Genomic DNA, 21,969 nt, shown 5'->3' with positions numbered 1-21,969 from the left:
GATCATTCAAGCTCCTCCCTGACATTTAAAATACATGTAAACCCATAACCTTGAACTGCTGTAAAAAGAATAGTAAAAGAATCAAGGCTCTCTATGGACCTTATTTTGGACCGCTAGGATATTTTGTCACTGAGGTACATCCCGTTACAATCTCACACAACAGCTCCCTGAAATCTCATGATTTATGCCTGAGATATATGTGTATCCTTTATGCATCTCATTGACCTGGGAAGGGGTCCAACCATCCGCACAAAGTGATATAGAATCAAAACCCAGTTAAAACTGCAAGCCCTCTGCTCACCATCTTCAGCCACTGCTTCACAAGTTTTAACAAAAATCCACTTGCTACAGTCATAGTGGGGAAAGAGTGTTTTTATTACCATCTCCCCAAGTATATATGACTGCACTGGTACCTGGTCAGGTAAGCTGGGGAAGGACTTGTTCCCATAAAAACACCACTCACTTTGCAGCTGGTTCTCCCATGCTGTAAAATACATTCAGTATCTCAGGCATTTGTCCCAGCCCACAACATATAGCACATACTGCTGCTCAGGCATCACATTTCCATAAATTCACAGCAAATTCAGTACAGGGTTTCATCATGCACAATATCTTGGACAAGACATATTTATTCCATACTGTGTTCCTCTCTGACACAAAGCAGAGAATCATAGAATTACTCAGGTTGGAAAAGACCTCCAAGATCATCAAGTCCAACTGCAGCCTAACCATAGTACCCCAACTCTAACAACCCTCTGCTAAATTAGAGATCTCTGAGCACTGCAACTGGGGATGGTTACCCCTGTGGTTAAGCTGGAGCCAAGGGTATCGGGCATTCAGAAACTTTTTGAGAGCTGCAAAGTACAACAGCCAAAGGGAAGATGAGGTTCAGGGGAGTTTCACTTCATCAGATGAATAAAGATAACCAATACAACAGACAAAGCATACTGCCTTCTTGCTGACAGCCCAGCCAGATGTCTGCTATCCACGGCACAGCCCTGAGTGCAGTGGCTCAGGAGCCCTGCTCCACAATGCCTTGCACATATTACAGCCTGACATCTTCTACTCCTTCTCATGTCATTACTGTTGCATGCTGTGGCCACAGAGGAGAGTGGAAACTAACAAAGGCCCAAGTTAGGAAAGGACACAGATCCATTTCATTACAAGTTTTAATGCAAGTAGGCACCAGCACACCTTGCCCCCAAGGAAACCCAGCTTTGGACAAACCTGCAGCACCTACTGCAGAGGCCATGAACAAGAACCATGTACAGTGGAAAAAAATAAAACAGTGCTCCTTAAACATCCTCTGCATTGGGCCAGTATCAAAGCCACTGGTGGAAAACTCCCATTAATATCATGCACTGTTCGGGTTGGGTGCTGAGATCTAAAGCCATTTTTCCTACATTTCCCATTTGACACACCTCAGTCTGAGTATGGATAGAAATACAGGCTTCACATCAAGATAAACCTTGAGCATGAAGTAGAGAGGGGTTGGGTCTGTGGGTGGTGGCACCATACCCTGAACCTCAATGCAATTTTTGCAGTCCTCAATTTCCTGGAGCTGCTATGCTTGGAGCTCACTACACCATTCACTCCCTGCTCCAGGCACCCATCTTGATGTCCTTCTGTGCTCAGCCATGCAATACTCCCACAGAAGGCACTCTTAAAAAAGACACTGGTGACTCAGTGCATGCAAACAGAGGCAGATGCAGGGTTTCCATAATACAGACTCCATCTGAGTGAACAGATCTGATCTTCAGCCAGATCTGGAGATGAAACAGCACATAGGGCAAGTCTGGCTCTGTAACTGACACTTCCTATTAGACCAAATGTCTTATCCAAGTAAATACATACATATTCTCCTTTTTACCATGGGTTTATTTTTCCAGAGTAATGTGAAGAATCAACAACACCTGAAAGCATGCCTTTCCTTTCCAGTATTTCCATTTAGTCCATACAGCCTATAAATCTGAAAGGATTTTGAACGAAGGAAGAGCTCCAGTCATCTTTTACACAGCCAATGGGTGCTATATTCTGAGTTGCTCAGCAAGAAGCTTTGGCAGTATTTTTAGGCTCTTGTTTAGGAGAGGAGAAAGGATGACATCATGTTGCCATTCACAACCATCCCTGCTCATAAATGCATTCCTCACAGCTCCTCCTGGAGGGGAGAAAGCACTCTCAGGGCCATGAGCTCATGGATTCCTTTCTGACACAGGGAATGTTTCAGAATAAGTGAGGAAATAAAAATAAGGAAATAACTAAGAACGAGAGAACTGAAAAAGCAAGGCCTCCCCTTGCCACCTGGCCTCCCCCTCACGCTCTTGTATGTGGAAGTTGACCCAAAGACTTGTACAAAGGCTGTAATACTGCAGGAAACGCTGGAAATCAATGCTGATGGGCACCAGAGTTTCTCACTGCGTCGTCGAATGTGTGAGAAATGCCACAGGTCTGCAAAGAGAGAAGGGGCTATCGCATGCGGGCTGGACTTCTATGGTCTGCTCACCGCCATCCAGTAGCACAGCATCGTGCTGTGCAGCGCTCATACAGCACTTCGGTGACATTCATGTGAAGAGCAAACTATATATTTCATGTGTTAATTGTGCTGACAATAGAATTTACAGATGTAAATTTCATGAAATAATATGGTGTATATATATGTATATATTATGACTGATTTAAATTCTAACTGTAATGTATTGTGGTTTTGTATTGTACTGACAACTTCAACTACTGATCTGTCATGAGCGAGATGCCTCATTGGTTTAGGCCCATCTCACCTTCCTTGCAAATGGCTCCTTTACAGTGAATTCTCATCCTTTTTCTTTGTTCTTATTGCTTGTTTGTTTTTTGTTGGTTTGTTGTGATTCTGTTCTTTTTTTAATGTAGTTTTTGTGCGTGTGTGTTAATTTTATTTGTACTGAAATAAAGATTGGTTTTGTTTAAACATTTAAACTTTGAAAAGGAATAAAATAAAAGCTAATTGTTTAATAAGCACAGATGTAGAGAACTGAGAACGTTACGGTATCACTTAAGCTTCACGCAGATGTAACTGATTTGTTACTATAATATGCTCCAAACTGTCTTTACATAGCTCCGAGGAAGAATTCAACTACACAACAGCTCTGGAAGAGCACTCTATCAGCACATCTGTGTAGTGAGGGAGCAGTTATCTCAGTATCTCATCGTAGTGTCCTTTTGGCTACCACATAACATTTGATCCAAAGATTCTTCAGGTATCAGGACGAAACAAATTATAAAGTTGAGGTACTGAATAAGAAACTTTGCCGGAGCGAGAAGAGAGATGGAAATCGGCACGGCGTTCCACTGTCTGGGCAAAACAGTCGGGTCAAACCGTGTCAAACTCATCCTTTACAGCTGACGCGGGCCGAGCGCGGCCAGGAGAGCCCGCGGCAGCCGGGGGGGGGCGGGCCGGGCCGCTAGGTGTCAGTGCAGCCCCGGCCAGGGCGGAGGGAGCCCTGATGTTTAAAGACATCAGACAGAACTGCTTCCCTAAGGGGCACTGAATTCCATATCCTTCTTGTACAGAGAAATAATGTTAGAATAGTAATGTACAGTTGGAAATAGTACAAGAATAATGGAAAATAGCCAGAGATTACCTACAGAAAAAAACTCTCTAAAAAGTGGTGTTTCAAGCAGAAGCTGGTAATAAGAAAAATGTTGACAGGACAACTGATGAGGGGTGCATAAAGCAGCATTACAGTCTGCTGAGTGAGACACATCAGAATGAGACATTTTACTGTCTTTGGTGCTGTGGTTTGAAGTGTTTAGCTTGACTCTGATGCTAGCAATTAGAAACATGCTGTTTGTTGTTAAAAAGAACCAAGTACTGTATTTTGCTTTGGTTTTCAACATGTACCCACCATCATGGTCACAAACTTCTTTAAACATTTGTGGGGTTTTTTTCCATCATGATATTTTTTTAACTATTTTTTCATGTTACCTGCAAAGTTACAACTGATTCAAGTTACACCACCTTCTGTTGATTTGCTCTGTCTTGTTCTAGACTACACGAGTGTCAAGTTCCCAATGTTTAATTTGGTTTTTGATCAGGAAAGGAGTTTCCCCTGCAAGTAAACCAATATTTTAAATGTTATAAGGGTTGTGTATTGCCTTTGGGGGTAGGTGTGCTTTTTTGGTTCAGCTACAGGCAAAGGCTTGTGAACGGGAACTGCTGAGTTGTGGCCTTGAACCACTGATTGAGCACCTGGGGAAAGGACCCAGTCAGCCCTGAGAGCACAGGTGACAGCATTTGAGCTGTGTGAGCGGAAGGGGTGGAGCCTGGCTGCACTTCTTAGACCTCATTTAAGGGCTGACTGCCACTGGGGAAAAGTATTTTCTTGCAGATTCCTCCTTTGTGAAGCTTTCCTCTGTGAACCTAGAGTCTTCTGATATGGGTGAGTAATCTTCTTCCCTTTTGTTATAGCACTTTTCTATTGTATCAACCCTATCATTTAATCTCTGGTGAAACACCGTTTCCCATCATATTAATCTGTCCAATTGCTATAGGCCTGCCCTAGGATTAGAGTGCAGGTAAAGATGGCCAAGCAGGCACTTCTCAGTTTTGATTCTTCTGGGCTGGGGTGAGGCTTAACTCAGGCTCATGTTGGGTACATGTTTTTTTGTTTGTTTGTTTGTTTGTTTTGGCTGCTTAGTAAAGTTTTGGCATATTAAATTAATTTGGGTAAATAAGTAAATCTAACCCTGAATTAGAAAGCTGAATATTGCTTCATTCTTCCAATAAAAATGAATGTATGTTGGTGCTATGTTAGTCCTAACTACCCATCAAAGTTATTGCTAGAGGCTACTCTGTGATTAACTCAAACACAAATCTGGAAAATTCTACTCAGAAGCATTTAACTCATTATTGAGATACTGTTAAACTGACACAGAAGGATGAGTACTCTTAAGCTTTATATTCTCAGGCAGAAGCCTGGTAGAAGTTTGTCACCTATGTTTTAGTGAAGCACTTCCATTACTGTGGCTGTGCTTGCTGGAGGTCAGCAAGCTCTGTGCGTTTTGGTCACCTTCATCTGTTACTAAGTTGCTTCTGTACTTTTTGGCTTGAGTGCTTTCACAAACCTCTTCTCAAGGAAGGAGCAAAGGGATATCTTTTTAAATGACTTGTATGCTACTTAATGTTTACATCTTGTCTCTGTGTTTTGTAGTTCGTGTACAGTGTGTTAATTGATTACCTCAGTGTGCTGGTGTGACTCTAAGGAGTCACCAGGGAAAATCCCCTTGAATCGAGAGATCTTGGAATGTGGCTCAACATGTAAAAGATCTTCCAGAAATAATTTCTCAGCAGTCCCTGATGTTCCTGATTCTCAGTATTGCTGTAAAATTTGGGCAAAGAAGGAAGCAGAACTGCTAATCAGAGCATGCCTTTCTAATTAACTGTTTTCCAGGTTCTCTTTAATTCCTTCCCAGTTGAGCACTTGGCAGTAATCTCAGCGCTAGAAAAAAAGTGTTTTTTTCAATTAGCGGTTATATTTTGAGGGAATATAAAAGGAGGGAGAGGACTCTGCAAGCTGAAGTTTTCTTCTAGGAGTTGAATGAGACAAAAATAAGTCATGCTGTTGTGGGTGAAGGAAAATAAAATTGCAATCTCGGATACCAGAATGCATAAAGAGGAATGTAGCTTGCTTGATATAAATGTTGAGGCATACAAAATATATTTATGTCACCTTTCTGTTATTTTCAGCACTGGAAAAGCATCCGTTGGACTCCTCTGGTGCTGCAGTTAATGATGTGGTCCAGTTGCAAAGAATTCAAAGAGAAACATGGAGTATAATAAGAGGTCTCAAATATGACCAGGCAGGTAAGAAGAGAAGACTTCAGGTCACTCGGGGTAATCCTTAAATATGGAGAAAGTAGAATTGGGCTACCATAAGCATCCTGAAGTATGCAGGATGAAAGAGATAGTCTTTCCTAAAAAGACTAGACAGAAATAATAGTCTTATGTGTTAGAATGTTGTGACATTAATCTACAGGAAGATAGATGCAGGTTAAACAATGGTAAAAAGCTTTCTTAACAGGATAATAAGATGCTGGTGTTTCTGTCTTTGGAGGTCTTTAAAAAGATGTTAGACAAACACCTGTCATGCATGATACAGGTACAGATATTCCTGTCTAGGGCAGGGGTACGGACCGGATTTCTTGGCGAGGTATTTTCTTTGCCTGTTTTTTGTGACTCTGTAGTGAGCCTGCTCTCGCTTATGCATGTTTGGATCAGTTCCATTCATCCAGCCTGAGATTCACATTCCAGGGTGGGACTTTGGGGGTGCTGGGGGGAAGCTTGGTGATCCTTCTTTGGTGAAGATTTCTCCTGTGGTCTTGATTTTTCTGATATGGGTGAGCAGTCTTCTTCCCTTATAGCACCTCTCTACTGGGCCAGTCCTTTCATCGTTGTGCTTTTCCTGTTAAAAATAGGAAAATCTGTTGAATTGCTGTTCTATTCTTAATGTTAGTATTATGTTAATGCAGAGCATCTAAATGACTTTAACAAGTGGTGTTAATCTGGCATTTATATGTGGTTTAACCACACTGATGTTTTAATTAATTGACAAAAATGATACGAAGTGCTCTGTCAAACTAGAAAAGAGAACTCATAGGGATAGATGCAAAGCTTTGTAGGATTAACCTTGTTCCTTCCATGTTCATTTGCAGACATTTCTATGATTTTTTCAGTTTTTTGATGAAGTGGATTGGCTTTCTTGTGGCAGGGATGGAGTGAGCACATTTCCTGTGGTGGTCCAGCTTTACAGAGTGCCCCTTTATGAAAGGGTGCAAACTTGTCTCATCTCAGTTGGTTTGTATTAGGCAATACAGCAACTTAATCTTCTCCCGATTGCTTCTCTTCGTGTCTTAAGATATCACAATGTGACTGCATTATCTGAGCACCCAGTGTCTTTGATACAATGAAAGCAGTATCAGAAGCACATACCGAACCCTTATGCTTTCCCTCTTCGTGTTGCGAAGAAGCTATTAGGTTCACCTTATCCCAGGTGGATGCTGCAGGTCAGGGTAGTCAGTGTGAAAGCACAGCTTCTCTGTTGTGTAAGCTACATTGTTAGCATCTGCTTTGTCCTGCACTTGCCAAGTTGGCCTGTACAATGCAAAGAGCAAATGTGTTGAACAACCAGCTAGTACAAGGTGAGAGTGTGAAATCACAGAGCAGAGTCACTGCCTCTTTGAACATTAAAAACAATATAAAATTATATGGAAAAGTTGGTGGCCATGCCCTGTGGCTGGGGGTGGTTTGAACTTGACAATCCTCGGGGTCCCTTCCAACTGCCATGGTTTTGTAATGTTGCTGTCAATATTCCACATCATAACATCACGTGCAGTATGGATCATTGAAACATTCATGCTCCAGTTCTGTGGAATAACAATGTCCCGAATACTCGGTTTTCTTCTGAGAGCGAGTGTCCCAGAGGACTTAGCAGCCAGAAATAAGTCACGAGAGGAGGACATACATAATCTTGCTCCCAGGCTGTAGTTCTTGGACTCTTGGAGAGTGGGAAGCATTCCAGCCATGTCACCTAGAGTTCACAGTAAGGCTCTCGGGTTTTGGGGACTCCCTGTTTTGTTCGATTTACTAGCCTTAGTCATACTGTATTACATTGTGTTGTCTTGTATTCTGATATCATATTTAGTAAAATAAGTTTTCATCCTTGGATTGCTGCCACTGTTCTCTTTTTCTCATTCCCCTTTTCCCTTCCCTTTTGGGCTGGGGGGCCCTATGATGTGGCTCCCCCTGCCAAGAGCACAGGTAAATCTAGGTAACCCATGGCACCGACTCAGGTCATTCTGTGAAAGACAGTTCATTTTGGTGATGCTGGTTATTCTTTTTTAAACAGTGCTACAGCTGAGTATGAAGAGGGACATCTGGCCTCAGGAAATGATGGCTTCCAGTGGGGGTGGCTTGCTGCAGGTAAGGATCAGGTGAGGCTGTCGACTAAGCCTATCTGCTGGGCTAAATCATTGTCTTCAGAAGTAAGAGAGTGGAAGCTGGAGCTTTTCTTATTAGATTTACATTCACCCCTGCCAGGTGGAGTACATGTTGATGAATATTATGAAAAGTTTTGTTGTTTTTTCCCCCAGGTTCATGCTTAAGCTTCACAGTCTTGGAAGTCTGGAGCATAAACAGTGGGTGAACTCCAAGAGGACAGCATTGCAGTAGACAGCATAGAACGAAGCTGTAAGTGTTGCGGTAGCTGGTATCGGGATTGCATCCTGTTCTCTGCAAGCCACAGTGTTGTGGGAAGCTGTGGAGGAAATGCTCAAATGTATTTTAAGAGAGGGGAGCAGGTATCTCCTAAAAGCGTATCTGAGCTGATTAAAATGGGCTCTTAAGAGTGGATATCTTCAGGAGGTGGCACTGATGTTCAGTGTAGCTGAATGGTGAGAAGTAGGGGACCATATGTTATCTCTTATGTCTGAAAATAAGGAATACAAGTACTTGCAAGGCCTGGGTCCTACGTGGAAGGTTATTATAAATACACTGAAGAATATGCAAGCCTATTGGCAGATCACTGCTGTGGTACAAGCTCTATCCAGACCTAGTGCTCAAGCGCAGTTAGAACTTGATTTCCTGTTACCAGGAGTTTCATACTCTGTTTGCTCATCAGCCTCACAAGTTAGGGCTGCTGTAGAAGCCCCAATTACTCCCCTGTCCTCTGCCTCTTCAATGTCTCCGGCAAGCCCAGTGACAGCTAGTGAGAAAGATGCAGTGAAGGAGGCTGCAGGGTGTGCAGAGCAGCAAGAAGCTCCTGAGAGTGAAAGTGACTCAGATGATGGTGGGAATGAGAAAATGCTAGAGGAAGATATTAAAACATTAACTGAGAAGCTGCAGGACTTAGAACTACGTATGAAGGAGCCATCAGTCTCTGAATGTTTCACCAGTGTCTTTACAGCCCCTGCCTATGCCCCTTCCTCCCCACGTAGCAGTCCTCCACCTTCACGTTGGTCTGGGGTTATTAGAGATGCGGTATTGGTAGGACAGTGGCAAGCTGTGTTTTGGCTCAATCAGCAGGAAGCTGCTCGGTGGGAAGTGCATGATTTGAAATTGTTACAACAGGCTCTTAAGACTAACTGGCTATGGGATAAAATCTGAAGCTTCTAAGCAAATCATTCAATGTATTTTCACTGAGGATGTTCAAATGCCACTAGATGCTTGTTATCTTGAGCGGTTGTTACTAACGCCATCAGAATACTTGTTTGGTCAGGAATGGACGGAAGGGCTTTAAACAAATCAGTCAAGGAGGGGACCCTCGCCGCTGCTCCTCGGTGCCGGAAACGGGCCCTGCCAGGATTCGATCCGCGGTGCCGATCTCCCCCCAGGCAGGGGAGAAGGGAAATCGCACCCCCTCCCTTCGCTCCGGCCCCGACGTCAGCTGCGCCCTCCGGGTGCCGCTCCGGCCCCGTCGCTGCCGATGCCGCTGCCGCCTTCCACCCCGCCCACGTCGTTTGTCCCGACGCTGTCTCTCCCCGCCCCGCCTGCATCGCCTATTGCTGCGTCCCTGCAGCCTGCTCATAACTTTGCTAAAGACAAGGATGGACCGGCAGCTCGAACTTTCCTCCAAAAATGGGGGGTTAAACATACTACAGGCATTGCTCAATCTCCCACTGGACAAGCTATCGCTGAGCGCATTTATCAAACATGGAAATCCATTCTTGTAATTATTAAACAGTAAAGGGGGAATAGGGGAGATGCACCATGAGAAAAATTATGTAAGGCTTTGCTTGTGCTGTGTTTTTTGAATCGTGATCATACAGATAAAGCTCATGTGGTTTGTCATTTAGGAGCCTCCCCAGTGCTCAAGGAATGGCCTATGGTTAATGTTTGGAATATGGGCACAGGGCTTAGTGGTAGGGGACTGTCCCAGACAACTTGGGGTTGTGAATATACTCATATTTCCGCAGGGACTGGCCCTACGTGGGTTCTCATCTTGTGGCAGAAAATAGCATCCAGCCTTTATAGTAACTGGAATGACGTGTTTCTTACCGAGTGGTATTGCTTTGCAACTTGCTGTGTTATAGATAATATTAGTAATGGTTTGACATAGCGTGTGAATTTTCTGTGTTACCAATGCTTTCACAAGAATTAGAGTTTTAGGCATAATCCAGGTTGTTGTGTGCTTCTTCTATTTTAGTAACAGTTCAAATGTGTACTGCATCAAGAATTACTACCTACAGATGATTTTTGTAACATTAGTAAATCAACAAGAAAACATTTACCAATTAAATAAAAAAGGGAGCTAAGGATAAAGCAGGTAATAATGGGACTAAGTGACTATAGGTGTAAATAACTTTCTGTGAGTAGTTTTTTTTTTTTTTACAGTTATCTAATATAGTGGTTTGTTCTATTTTGTGAGCAGGTGTTCCACTTGGGCTCTGTATCATGCACGGGCCATGCAGATGTGGAATCCAAGTGGGGGGAAAAAAATCCCTGCAGTCCTTGACAAGAATAAAAACTGGAGAGGATCAGTGATGGCTGAGAAAGGCCAAGTGCACTTTGAAGCAGGGGACGCCCTGCTCGCACTGCCTATCGCATCCACCATTGTCATGTTCCTTCTCTCTCCTTTTGGTGGTTTGCTAAAATAAATGCCTGTATGAGTGTGTGTGTGTGTGTGTATGTATATATATATACTTTAAAAATTATGACCTTACATGTAACCTTATGTTTAGTGTGTTATCAATCAAGGCTCTGATTCAGTGATGATGTTTATGTTATTAAGATAACTATTGCTATTATTTTATAGTGTGGTAATTTCTTGCTAATAAACAAAAAAAAGGGGGAGTTATAAGGAAGGATGAAAAGCTGAAAAAGGAAACTTGTGAATGTAGTTTAGTTTTTAAGAAACTATTTGGATCATTCATACCTGAGTCCAAACAAGGACCCAGCTGGAATAAGAGTGCTGGAAGGAAACTCATGCTGCATAGAAGCTGAACTGAAGATCACGCTGGAAGTAGTGCTTCACTGAAGAAAGCAATCCTGTGTGCAGACCTGCTTTTCTGTGGAGGAAAGAATGGGTCCAAGATGCAATGTATTTGGAGATCTTTTTAGAGGTTTTGTGGGATGGATTCAGAATCTGCTAAAATTAGGGTTAGTTTTATTTTGTTCCTCTGTGTTTTTGTTTCTGTTCCATTTTTGTTGCAGTGTATACAAAAAATGATACAGGATACTATGAACTGTGCATTTTCTATTAATAAAGAAGGGGGAGACATGGGCAAGTAACTGTAAGCAAGTAAGCAAAGAGTTTATCAGATTCTTTGGCAAACCTTATTACTGTGAAAACCTGGAAGAACAGACTGTGAGACAAAGAGCAAGCAATGTCTGTTTGCTTCTAAGAGTGGACAGGAGGTTCCACTGATATGTTTTGTTAATCATGTTGCTCTTAAGAAACCTTTCATCCTTTATCACTGTTGGTTGGGAGAAGCTGGGGCCAATTAACTGGTTAGAGAAACTGTTAGAGGAACAGGAATGTCTTGTTTGTTAGTAAATGGTATATAAGACTTATGTTAAATACAATAAAGACACACGGTTCTGATGCTACAAGAAACTAAGAGGGCTCTCTAACTCAACTGAGCACTGACAAATTTTAAACTGAAAGATGGTAGCTGGAGAGTGCATATAATAAAGAAGTTTTAATGATTAGTATGGTGATATAGTGGATCAGGCTACCCAGAAAAGCGGTGGTTGCATTTTTATTGAAAGTGTTTGAAGCTGGTTTTAACAGGATGACTCCATCTAGTAAAAAATATGCCTGCCCATGTCAGGGAATTGGACTGCATAATCATAAAGGGTCCCTCCTACCCAAACAATTCTATGCTAATATCCTAGCGATAGAATATATTTAGATAGCTATAAATACATCATTAAATCACACTAAAAAAGTAGCATTTTAAAGTTACTTTCAGGTATATTTTTAACAATAGAAGTAATAAGGGAGTCTGCGAAAATATACATCTATTTTCAATATCAGAAAGACTTGTATTAGATGTGTCTCTCTTTTTCACACGGTCAGCTGTGTATTTTGCTGGTATTGGCAGATGACTCATTTACTTAGCATAATCAGAAGAGAATGGAAGGGTAGGAATACATTCTCCTTTAAGAGCTTGTACAAAAAAGATGTAAATTCTGAAAAAAATTGTAATCAAGATATAGTTTCCTGGCTTTATTTCCTTAAATATAAACAGTTGTGTTATGTGGCAAAATCGCACAAGTCTGATATCTACTTAACCTCTCTGCTTCTCAAGATTGTCAAGCATGCATAGAAAATGAGTACTTAATGTTTAATTTCTTGCCATAAGGTCATGAGAACTTTGTATGATACTCTTAGTGAGCAGTTCTCCCAATCCAGCTTATGAATGTCCCAAACATAAAGAATATAGAGCATGTGGTCCTACTCGAGACACAATCTGCAAGTCAAGGTCAAGAATTCCTCCACCGTTACTTACATCTCATACAACTGTTCAGCAATATCTGAAGCGTATGTGGCTGAGAGAAATCAACCAACCTCCCGTCACTTATTTGTTTGTGCTGCTCTCTTGATTCTGAATATAGATGCCTGTACTTTTTATGTTGTTCAGCTAAACTAAATGCAAACACCGACAACTTTTAAATCTCAGAAGTACAAATGATTTGCACCTATATCTTTAGTTAATGGTTCTTCTTCTGTGTGCCCATGATATTAAAGGTTTTCCTCTGAACATTTTGTTTTGAGCGGTCCACATTATGAAACTTCAGTTAAACGAGTAGAAGGCTGTTTCTGTCCTAATGGTACAATGCTGTTTGACTCCGGTGTGGATGTCTGTGTAAATACCTGTGGTGAATTTTATTTCTTCAGTTGAGTACTTACTTGTTTCCTCTTTGTTTTGTTCTGATGCATACAGCATTGATCTGACCGTATGCGGTATTCATACAACATGTAGTGAAGATGTCTACTGTTATGTGAGTAGTAACAGAAATTTATTTTGATATTTTCACAGGCTGTGTTGGATTGGATACGATACCAAGAGAGGTATGCTGCCGTTTGCTTTTGTATTCTAAGGCAAGGTTGGGTAGGGGGAGAAGAAAGTTGTCCTAATTATGCGATCACTCACTTTTTTCTTTTTTTTTTTTAATGACAGTTTGGAGAAAAGTTAGTGGCAGACCGTCAGGACTGCATTTGCCTGGAAGGTGGAAGTGGCATCATATGCGAACCTCACAGATGTCCCGAACAAAATAAGAGGACTCGTTCTGGGAAAGGCTTCTATGAAGTCACTGAAGTCAAGTCTGAAGATCCCTGCTTGCAGTGAGTTAATGCTTTTGTTTCTAGACTTTATTTATTCTTTAGGGACAGAAAGGAAAATAATTAGTTAAGCATCAGAGACACGTAGTAGGGAGCCAAGAAATGTTTTCTTAAATCCGTGTGTCCAGTGTTAAATAAAATGTATTTTAATATTGCTGTGACACAACACATTTTCTGTTCCAGGGTTCAACATAACTGCACCTACAGTTCTTCAGCTTAGAATCAATTTTTTTTTTATTTTTTGTTTTTTTATTTGTTTCAAATAACAATCAGCTGGATAGCAGAGTTCTCTGTGGCTGTGTGGTTTTCATTATGCAACAGTTACCTACAATGTTGGAGACAAAGAGAGAATAGTGTAACATTTACTCATGATTTCATTCCAAAGAATTGTGATACTTTTCTTACACTTGGTAATTAGGTGCTAGAAAAAAGAAATGAATGCAGTTCCTCATCCAGTGTATAGTGCCTGGATTCACTAGGAAAAATGCATCCTCCATGTGCCCTTTGTTTCTTTGGGGAGGGTTTGGAATATTTCCCAGCAAGGAAATGTTGCTTAAATGGGGACTCTGAGAAATACTTTTTCCTTTTCCTTCCTGTAATTTAATGTGCTTTACTTTTGTGGTTTTTTTTTTTTGTTGTTTGCTTGTTTGTTTTGTTTGTTTGTTTAATTTTTATTTTTATTTTTATTTTTATTTCCTCCTTTCCAGTATGCAACACAAGTTTGAGCACAACTAAACCCCCCAAGTTTACGCTGGGATTTGAAGTTTATTCTTATGTTCCCGGTGATGAGTGCTGTCCCGTGTACCAGTGTGGTAAGTCCTTTGGAAATACATTTAAATGATTAGCTTTATATATAATGTAATTTAGTTTTAGATTTAATGAGACTGCATGCAGTACCCTAATGAAAGAAGTCAGATTCCATGAATCGGTTACTGCTAACTGTGGTTACTACTATTATGTTAATACAACTGTGAAATTAGAGTTCATGTTGCTCAAGTGTTTTTTGTGCTGGTAGGTGCCTGTAGAGACAGCTACAGAATTAACTGAGATAGCAGTCTCAGCTTTAACTGAGCAAAATGTCCTCGCTAGTGTATCTAGAAGAAGACAGATTGATGATAATTGATACAGAGAACTTCTTGTTTCTGTTACACTGACATTCTCGGTTAGGAACTGAACTACCTATATTGGGTTAAATCTTCCTCCCTTGCTGCACGCTCAGTATTTGTTCTTGCACTTTATGTACACCACATCTGCTACCAGAAATGCAGAATAACCAAAGTATTTGAACGTGAGCATTGTTATTCGCTGTTGAAGAAATGATTGTGACTAGAGCAAAGACTTTTTTTCACCAGTGTAACTGCCTAACTCCTTTCTTATTAGCAGTTCCCAAGAAGGTTTGTGTACATTACAATGCTGAGTTCTTGGTAAGTGAATCTTTCATCAGTCTTCTAAAAATGCCTAAAAGGCCATTCGGCAGACTTAAACAGAAGTGCTATGAGGAAGTTTATCCAGTAGAAGCAATATTTTAGAAATCTTTGATTTTTTTTTCAGGGATTTATGAACTCAACACTGTTTAAATATTTTCTGAAAAGGTTTATGTGAGTAGAGAGTTGTTTTTAAATGTCAGTACCAGAGAGCGATTTGGTTTTAGGGTGAAGCGTTTATGCATTTTAGAAAGACAGTCTGTGTTTACTGTCAGCTCTTCATTTCAAGTTTAATGCATTCAGAAATGAAAAGATTTGTAAAGAAGGAATATTCTGAGCAGATGTAGATCCCTAGTAATTTCTTTAAGGTCTAGTAAATATTTACTTACGTATGTTTATATGACTCCTTTGCTTTTAATATCCGAATTTATCTTTGTTATGTAGGACTTCAATCAAGACATGTGAAGTTTAATTCAGTATTATTTGTCTTCATAAATAGCTAGACAAATATATATTTCCAGTTATGTTCACAGTGGATTCTTATTCCATTGCTTGGTTTTGAGGTTTTTGGGGAATTAAAAAATGTCTGTCACATGTCATATCTCATTAATATGTGGACCTTTGTTTCTTTAAATTGATAGCCTAATTCCTCAGTCTTCATTGATAAGTGTCACGATCACTTTTGCACTCACTAAGTTAACTCCAGCACTCAACTGAATGTCATCTCCTGTCAACATATTCCATGCAAAGCATACTGTGAACCAGTAAGTGACTAATGTTAAACTACAGAACTAGCAAACAAATATAATACCCGTGTCCATGACAGATGCTATGGTCAATGAGTTACATATGTTATGTATGGGGGGCAGAAAGCGAGAACCTGGCTACGGTGTGGACACCAACTGTCCCTGAGCCGTCTATTTTGTGTAGTTTGATAGTATAACCAACAGTTCACCTCGGGAGGAGTAGCTAATAAATGTCTGTAGTAATGCATTTAATGGAATTATACTTAGGTTTTTGGCATGCTTACCACCATCTTTAGTTTATTCCATCTGTAGCCTGCTTTTTTTTTTTTTTTACTTCTTTTTGGAGTAGTGTAACCCATAAAAGCACCATTCTAGAGTATGCTTTGAGGCATAACCAATTATCGGGTTAGTGTGTTTTCATTTATTTATCCACAATGCATCTATTGGTGCTGTCATTTTTATCTAATTTTAATATCTAGGGATATGAACAGCAACACGTAGAGGGTGAGTGTTGTGGAAAATGAGTGCAGACTAAGTGTATTATACATACATCTCACAGTTCCAGTCTCATTGTGAACGTAAACATGCTCTACATGTTACCTCTCTACCAAACTGTGTATCTGAAATGTCAGCAACCTGAAGCAAAGACAATCTACAGTATTTTGGTATGAGGGAAGCATTAATGAAATCAATTTTTCTTCTAGGCTTTTTCTGGAATGATAAGCCTGTAATATCATGGAAAAGTTTTTGTGTTGTTTATTAAGTTACTTATATGTTGATGATTATAAGCTTGAAATTTTCTCCGTTATTTAGTTTCTGTGCACTGAAGAATGTTAGAAACACCTGCACGTGAAACAATGTTACTGCCGCTATTTAGCTTTCCCTAGGCAAAATCCACGGGCGCCGATGATTTTGTTTGTATTGTTAATGTGCTTTAAGTGCTCCGGGCACTTTCTTTTTCTAGGGAAGTCCCACGAGATTCTCTCCGCTTGTGGCAAACTGCAATGTATGTAAAATTATGTATTCAAAATTGCTCTTAACCTAAAAATAATTGACTGAGAAACAATATGAAAGTCATTTTCAGAGGAGAGGAACGTTTCTCTGAGTTTCCTTCACCTCTTTCTATCACATTTTGTATTTCACTTGCAGCCCGGAGAGTTCATTAACGATCCTTACAACAACTGCACCATTTATTGAGATGTACACATCTCAAGAACCAGCTTATCTCTTCCACATCTGAAATTACATGTCCTGCATTCAAAGAGGAGAACTGCTAAACTGTAAGTAGAGATGGAAAACAAACCACCTAGGTAATGCATTAATTGCTTCAGTTTAGTTCAATCACCTAATAGAATGATATCTCATTGACTCTGATGATCGTCTCCAAAGTTTCTCAGTGCCACCGGTGCGGATTTCTGCTTCACCTACAGACCCACAGAGCATGTTAAATAAGATATTTGACAGAGAGTTTATGATTCTTCCGTCAACTCTCTTGGTAGCCAAAAAACCGGTCAGAATTCAGATGAAAGTACTTGTCAATTACTTTGTGAGAGGTCGTGCCTAAAAAAGAACCACGGTTTTTTTTGAATGTCACAGAAATACAAGCTGACCGGTCAGTAGGCAGTAGTGCCATGTACTATACAAATAGAGAAATGTCTGTGAGAAAAAAAAAATATATATATATATATATTTTTTTTTTTGGAGTGATGGTTTGATGGTTACTGTAGACTTCCTTCAAAACTTCACCTGTATTTCCACAGTCCCCTGTAAAAATTGATCGATTTCAAGTCTGTTATAGACCATGATGTTTGTTTATTCTGATAAGTGCTAGAGTTTTAGCTAGTAATTTCCTGCCATTGAATATTTGCTCTCCTCTATTATTGACCTACAAATGTCTTTAACACGGGAAAGGAAAGTAATACTATTTTTCCTGTCTTTTATTTTGTTCTTTTAGGGAACTGTTACATTCTTATGTAACGGTTGTTGCAAAGCCTATAGGTATGTTGCTGTATCTGAAATAACAGCACAGAAAATGAATTTGCTTCTTCAATCAGACCATTCTATCACGCAGAGACTGATACATTTGTATTTAAATAGATGCACCCGTGCTTATGTTTGTTACTCTAAGCATTCAGCACCCAATCTGTCTGGGAGGGCTTAAACTGAAGCAGAAAGAGCTCTCGAGACCATTTTTTCATTGCCCTAGCAGAGCCAAGTGTACTGAACTTCGGGGACAAAATGGAGCTATTTCACTAAAAGCATTTTCTGATCTTTCCCTTCAGGCGTACCTCTGGATAGCACCACACCATGCTCTGTCCGTGAGAGAAAAGACTTTATTATCTATAAGAACTGCCGTTCTCTGAAGAGAGTTGTCCTGACTGAATGTGAAGGAACACGTGCAACTTCTTCTCTGTAAGTAAACTGACCGGATGCTGAGATTTGAATTCTGCCACTGACCTTGTTTATGTAAAAGGAACAAAAAAATTGATGGACTACAGAGTAGCAGAAGACTTAAAACTACCAGCTCCCAAACTCCTAGGCACAAAAACATTAAATCTCTGACTCAGAAATTGGTTCAGTTTAACACAAAGCAGAAAAGGGTAGTGTATTGCATTGGAATTAAAACAGCTATGGCAAGTTCTGTCTGTGTTAAGAGATGACTCGTCTTTCATTTATGTCAGACTGTCTTGGATAGAAGTCACTGTAAGAGAATATGAATTATTTCCTTTAACATGAATGAGACCCGAGAGAAACCGATCTTGATGTTCATAAGCTGACGAGCTGCCTATCAGCAGTTAGCATATGAACTTAAACATTGACATATAGAATGAAATAGATACATATGTTTTAATGAAAGTTTCAAATACGCACAACTTTTATAAGGTAAAGATGTGAGAAAACAAATGCCTTAGTAGTAGTGTAGGTAGAGTGATTTCATTGTGTTATACCCTGAAAATCTACAAGAAAGTGGCTAGTGTGACACATGATAACGGGCTATTAGAGCACATTAGAATAATATAATTCTAAATCCCCAAATTGTCACTTGCTGGCTGTTGCTGCATATTCCGTTGGGCACCTTACATGAAAGAAAACCGGCCTTTACTCTGAGATTGAACCCCAGTTAACCGGAGGGGTTTACTAGCATTTTCAAATACCTCATAGTCTTAGAGTCTTGCTGGAGCTGCCTGTGCCTGCAAGCATAAGAAAAAGATGGCTCTTGATGCAGTTTATGGGCCGATACTGACAGATTCTGCATGTTAGCATTGGTATTTAGGAAGGTGATGTACAGAGTGCTGCAAAAAAGTCCCTATTGTGAGATAGCAACAGAATGAGCTGCAGGTTCTTGTTTCTGTTAACGCTGCTTGTTTTGGAATACACCCTAGGATTCATCTGATACAACTGTAGCTCTTGTAGCCGATAGGTCTGATGTTATTGTAAGTGGCATTGTAGACACAAGGCTCTGTAGTTTTCTTTCTCAGCTCAGGGCTGCATTTGCCCTTAGTCGTTTGATCCGGCATGTTTAACACCTGTCTGTGCTGGGACGATGAGAGGAATATTAGGAAACTGAACTCCTAGAACTCACTGCATTTCTTCAATAGGACCTACACTTAATATTTTTTACTAGAAAAATATTTTTTTACAAGAAAAAACCATGGCACTGCAGGGTGTAATGGTCCCTCCTAGTAATGGGCAAACTCCTTCTAGTTACAGGAGTTAGAAGATCCTGTGTAAACAGTATCCCTGCAGATTTTGGTTTTGCCACTGCAGGGCAGTGTAAGGCTAGGAATATAAAATGACTTCAGAGGCATTATAAAGCCTGCTGCCTACAACAGGGAGTTTGTATTTTATCAGGTGAAGAGTTTTACTTCTGAAAATAGCAGATGCTGATATTTCAACACTAGACTTGTACACTTTTAGTAAGCATTAAAATAAATTCTTCTGGTAGGAATTTATACATATGCACAACACGGTGATATAAAAACCTGCATTATCAACAAAACAGCATGTGACTTAGCTACCGCTGGCTGGAAACCTATATCTGAGAATGGCTGTTGTCCTATTTTCTCCTGCAGTAAGTACCATTTTTCTTTAAGATGCTCTTTTGAAATTTTTCACTGAGAGGGCTTTGAGGCCCAGGCCCAGGCTGCCCAGAGAAGCTGTGGATGCCCCATCCCTGGAGGCGCTCGCAGCCAGGCTGGATGGGGTCCCGGGCAGCTCGATCGGGTGATCAGCAGCCGTGCCTATGCAGGGAGTGCTCTTTGAGGTCCCTTCCAACACAAGCCATTTTGGCATTCTATGACTCTGTGATTTTTAATTCCTTGAACTATTCCGGTTTTTATAAATGAGTCACAATCAGAAGAAATAGCCTCTCTTCTTTCCTCCCTGATACATTTTGTAGAGCAAGAGTAAGTGCTTTAAGTTCTCCAAAGATAATGTTCAGCGAAATATCAGTGTGTGATCGATCGAATGCTGAATTTGTATTACAGTCAACCTATCTGGAAGTTCTGCTGCCAAATCTTGCGTCAGCAATTGCATACCTCACCCAGCTTCCCATTTACATAGTAACCAGCAAGGTGGCTAACAATAAAGAAAAGCTCAGCTAATGTCAAATACGGGTAAAGCTATGTGAAGTAAATTAGTTTTGCATATGCAAAATACCAGGAAATAGAATTACCACCAACTTTGTGCATAACATTTCAGCAGTTGTTAGGTGTTTTAAAGAGATTTGATCCCTTTAACAGATTTTTTAAATATACACCTGTTTTTAAAGTTTACTATCCCCTTTACTGCCCGCCGTTGTCGGAGGAAACGTAGCACTTCCATCAGAAGGATGCTCTGGTCACTTAATATATGAAAAATGAATGTTAAGTGTTAATAATAAAGCAATAGAAAAAAATGTTAAAGATTGAATCTGAAGTTAGCCGTTGCTATATAGATTCCTTTTTTTTTTTTTTTTTTCCCTGTATCACAACATTTGTTCATGAATTGTCTGCCCTGCTTTAAATATTTCAACAGATTCCTGAAGGTGGCTTGAAGAACTGCGTATCCCAAATATCTCAACCTAGAAGCCAGTCTCTCTGATAGCTACGAGATATTTTGAGACTTCAGGTTATAAAGTGCCAAAGGGAATGAGAAGCAGGGGGTCTGGCAGGTGACTGCGTCTAAGTCAGATAACAGACTAATGCCAGGAAATGAAGCGCTGGAAATCACTGCCGACGGTGACTGGAGTTTCTCACCATGTCGTCGAACGTGTGAGAAATAGCACAGGTCAGCAAAGTGACAAGGGACTATCGCATCAAGGATGGACGTGTACGATCTGCTCACCGCTGTCCAGTAGCGCACCGCTGTGCTGCGCAGCGCTCGAATGCCACTCCGGTGACTTTCCAGCGAAGAGCAAACAATATATTTAATGTGTTAATTATGTTGCCTGCATAATTAACAGATATTTATATAATGAAATAATACGATATATATATTGTATACATGTATATATGAAGACAGGTTTTAATTACAACTGCAATGTATTTTGTTTTTGTATTGTACTGACAACTTCAGCTCTACTGAGGTGTAACAAGCGTGATGCCTCGTCAACATTACCCCATCTCGCCTTCCTTGCAATTGGATCCTTTACACTGAATTCTTATTCTTTTTCTGTTTTATTATTGTTTTGGTTGGTTTTTTTTTTGTTGTTGTTGGTTTGTCGTGATTCTGTTCTTTTTTTAATGTAGTTTTGTTTTGTGTGTGTGTGTAAATTTTATATATACTGAAGTTAAGGTTGTTTTTGTATAAACATTTAAACTTTAAGAAGGAATAAAAGAAAAGCTAATTTTGTTTCTCAAACTCTCTCTTCTAAAACATGCTGTAGAAAGAAATTTGTGTTAAATAAAACAGTTAGCTGTTAAATGCAAACGCGTGTCTGTTTTCATGGGGAGGGGAGAAAGCCCTGCTGAAAACGTATCTGAAATCCCACTCGCTGAGAGCATCCGGCGTTCGCAATCCGTTTCCCGTTTTCCTGTGTCGGGTTGAAGTTTGGGCACTACCGAATCAGCACGAGTCCCGTTTTACTGACATTGTCAGTTTCTGGGGGGAAATACACGCACGCCCTGCGTGGCGGCTGTGGAACAAAGATGCTGTCTCCGTACCGCTGGGATATTCACTTGTTACGCACGAGCAGCATCGTCCATCACACTCACTTCAGGCTGTAGCTTTTTTCCTGCTTAATTGTTGCATAAGTACAGATCTAGAGAACTCAAAACGTTACGGTCTTGCTTAAGCTTCATGCAGATGTAACTGATATTTTACTATAATATGCCCCAAATTGTCTTTCCTAAGCTCCGAGTAAGAAATAAATTACACAGCAGCTCTGGAAGACCACTCTATCAGCACATCTGTGACGTGAGGGAGCAGTCATCTCAGTATCTCACGTGCGTCACCATAGCGTTCTTTTGGCTACCGCATAACACTTGATCCAAGCATTCCTAA

At 40.4% G+C, this 21,969-nt stretch overlaps 1 protein-coding gene across 8 annotated transcripts; it reads left to right on the top strand.

The window, feature by feature from the left end:
• Positions 1-59: 59 nt before the first annotated feature.
• Positions 60-21,587, top strand: LOC107314330 (intestinal mucin-like protein). Of its 8 annotated transcripts, XM_085549890.1 has the most exons (12): positions 60-4,415; positions 5,723-5,839; positions 7,881-7,965; positions 8,125-8,221; positions 13,015-13,046; positions 13,156-13,319; positions 14,024-14,128; positions 14,697-14,740; positions 15,382-15,504; positions 16,636-16,766; positions 17,769-17,898; positions 20,503-21,587. In XM_085549890.1, exons 1-4 carry the CDS (start codon positions 4,412-4,414, stop codon positions 8,201-8,203), a joined length of 285 nt encoding a protein of 94 aa, XP_085406016.1. In that variant the 5' UTR covers positions 60-4,411; the 3' UTR covers positions 8,204-8,221; positions 13,015-13,046; positions 13,156-13,319; positions 14,024-14,128; positions 14,697-14,740; positions 15,382-15,504; positions 16,636-16,766; positions 17,769-17,898; positions 20,503-21,587. The 8 variants fall into 8 exon arrangements, 5 of the variants coding, with proteins under 5 accessions (XP_085406016.1, XP_085406019.1, XP_085406021.1 ...); XM_085549893.1 differs by lacking the exons at positions 60-4,415; positions 5,723-5,839 and adding an exon at positions 6,677-7,574 and having other exon boundaries at positions 7,881-7,954; positions 14,700-14,740; XM_085549892.1 differs by lacking the exons at positions 60-4,415; positions 5,723-5,839 and adding an exon at positions 6,682-7,574 and having other exon boundaries at positions 7,881-7,954.
• The last annotated feature ends 382 nt before the right edge of the window (positions 21,588-21,969 follow it).

The sequence above is a fragment of the Coturnix japonica genome, chromosome 5, assembly GCF_054131305.1.
Source record: "Coturnix japonica strain WE chromosome 5, WE-NBRP24, whole genome shotgun sequence".
NCBI classification, from domain to species: Eukaryota; Metazoa; Chordata; class Aves; order Galliformes; family Phasianidae; genus Coturnix; species Coturnix japonica.
This window is presented reverse-complemented; position numbering and strand designations above follow the sequence as displayed.

What these genes read in the sequence shown, in the direction of transcription:
- LOC107314330 (XM_085549890.1), top strand. An exon ending in TCTCAAATATGACCAGGCAG is followed by an intron (nt 5,840 to 7,880) that starts GTAAGAAGAGAA and finishes TTTTTTAAACAG; the next exon opens with TGCTACAGCTGAGTATGAAG. An exon ending in TTGCTGCAGGTAAGGATCAG is followed by an intron (nt 7,966 to 8,124) that starts GTGAGGCTGTCG and finishes TTTTTCCCCCAG; the next exon opens with GTTCATGCTTAAGCTTCACA.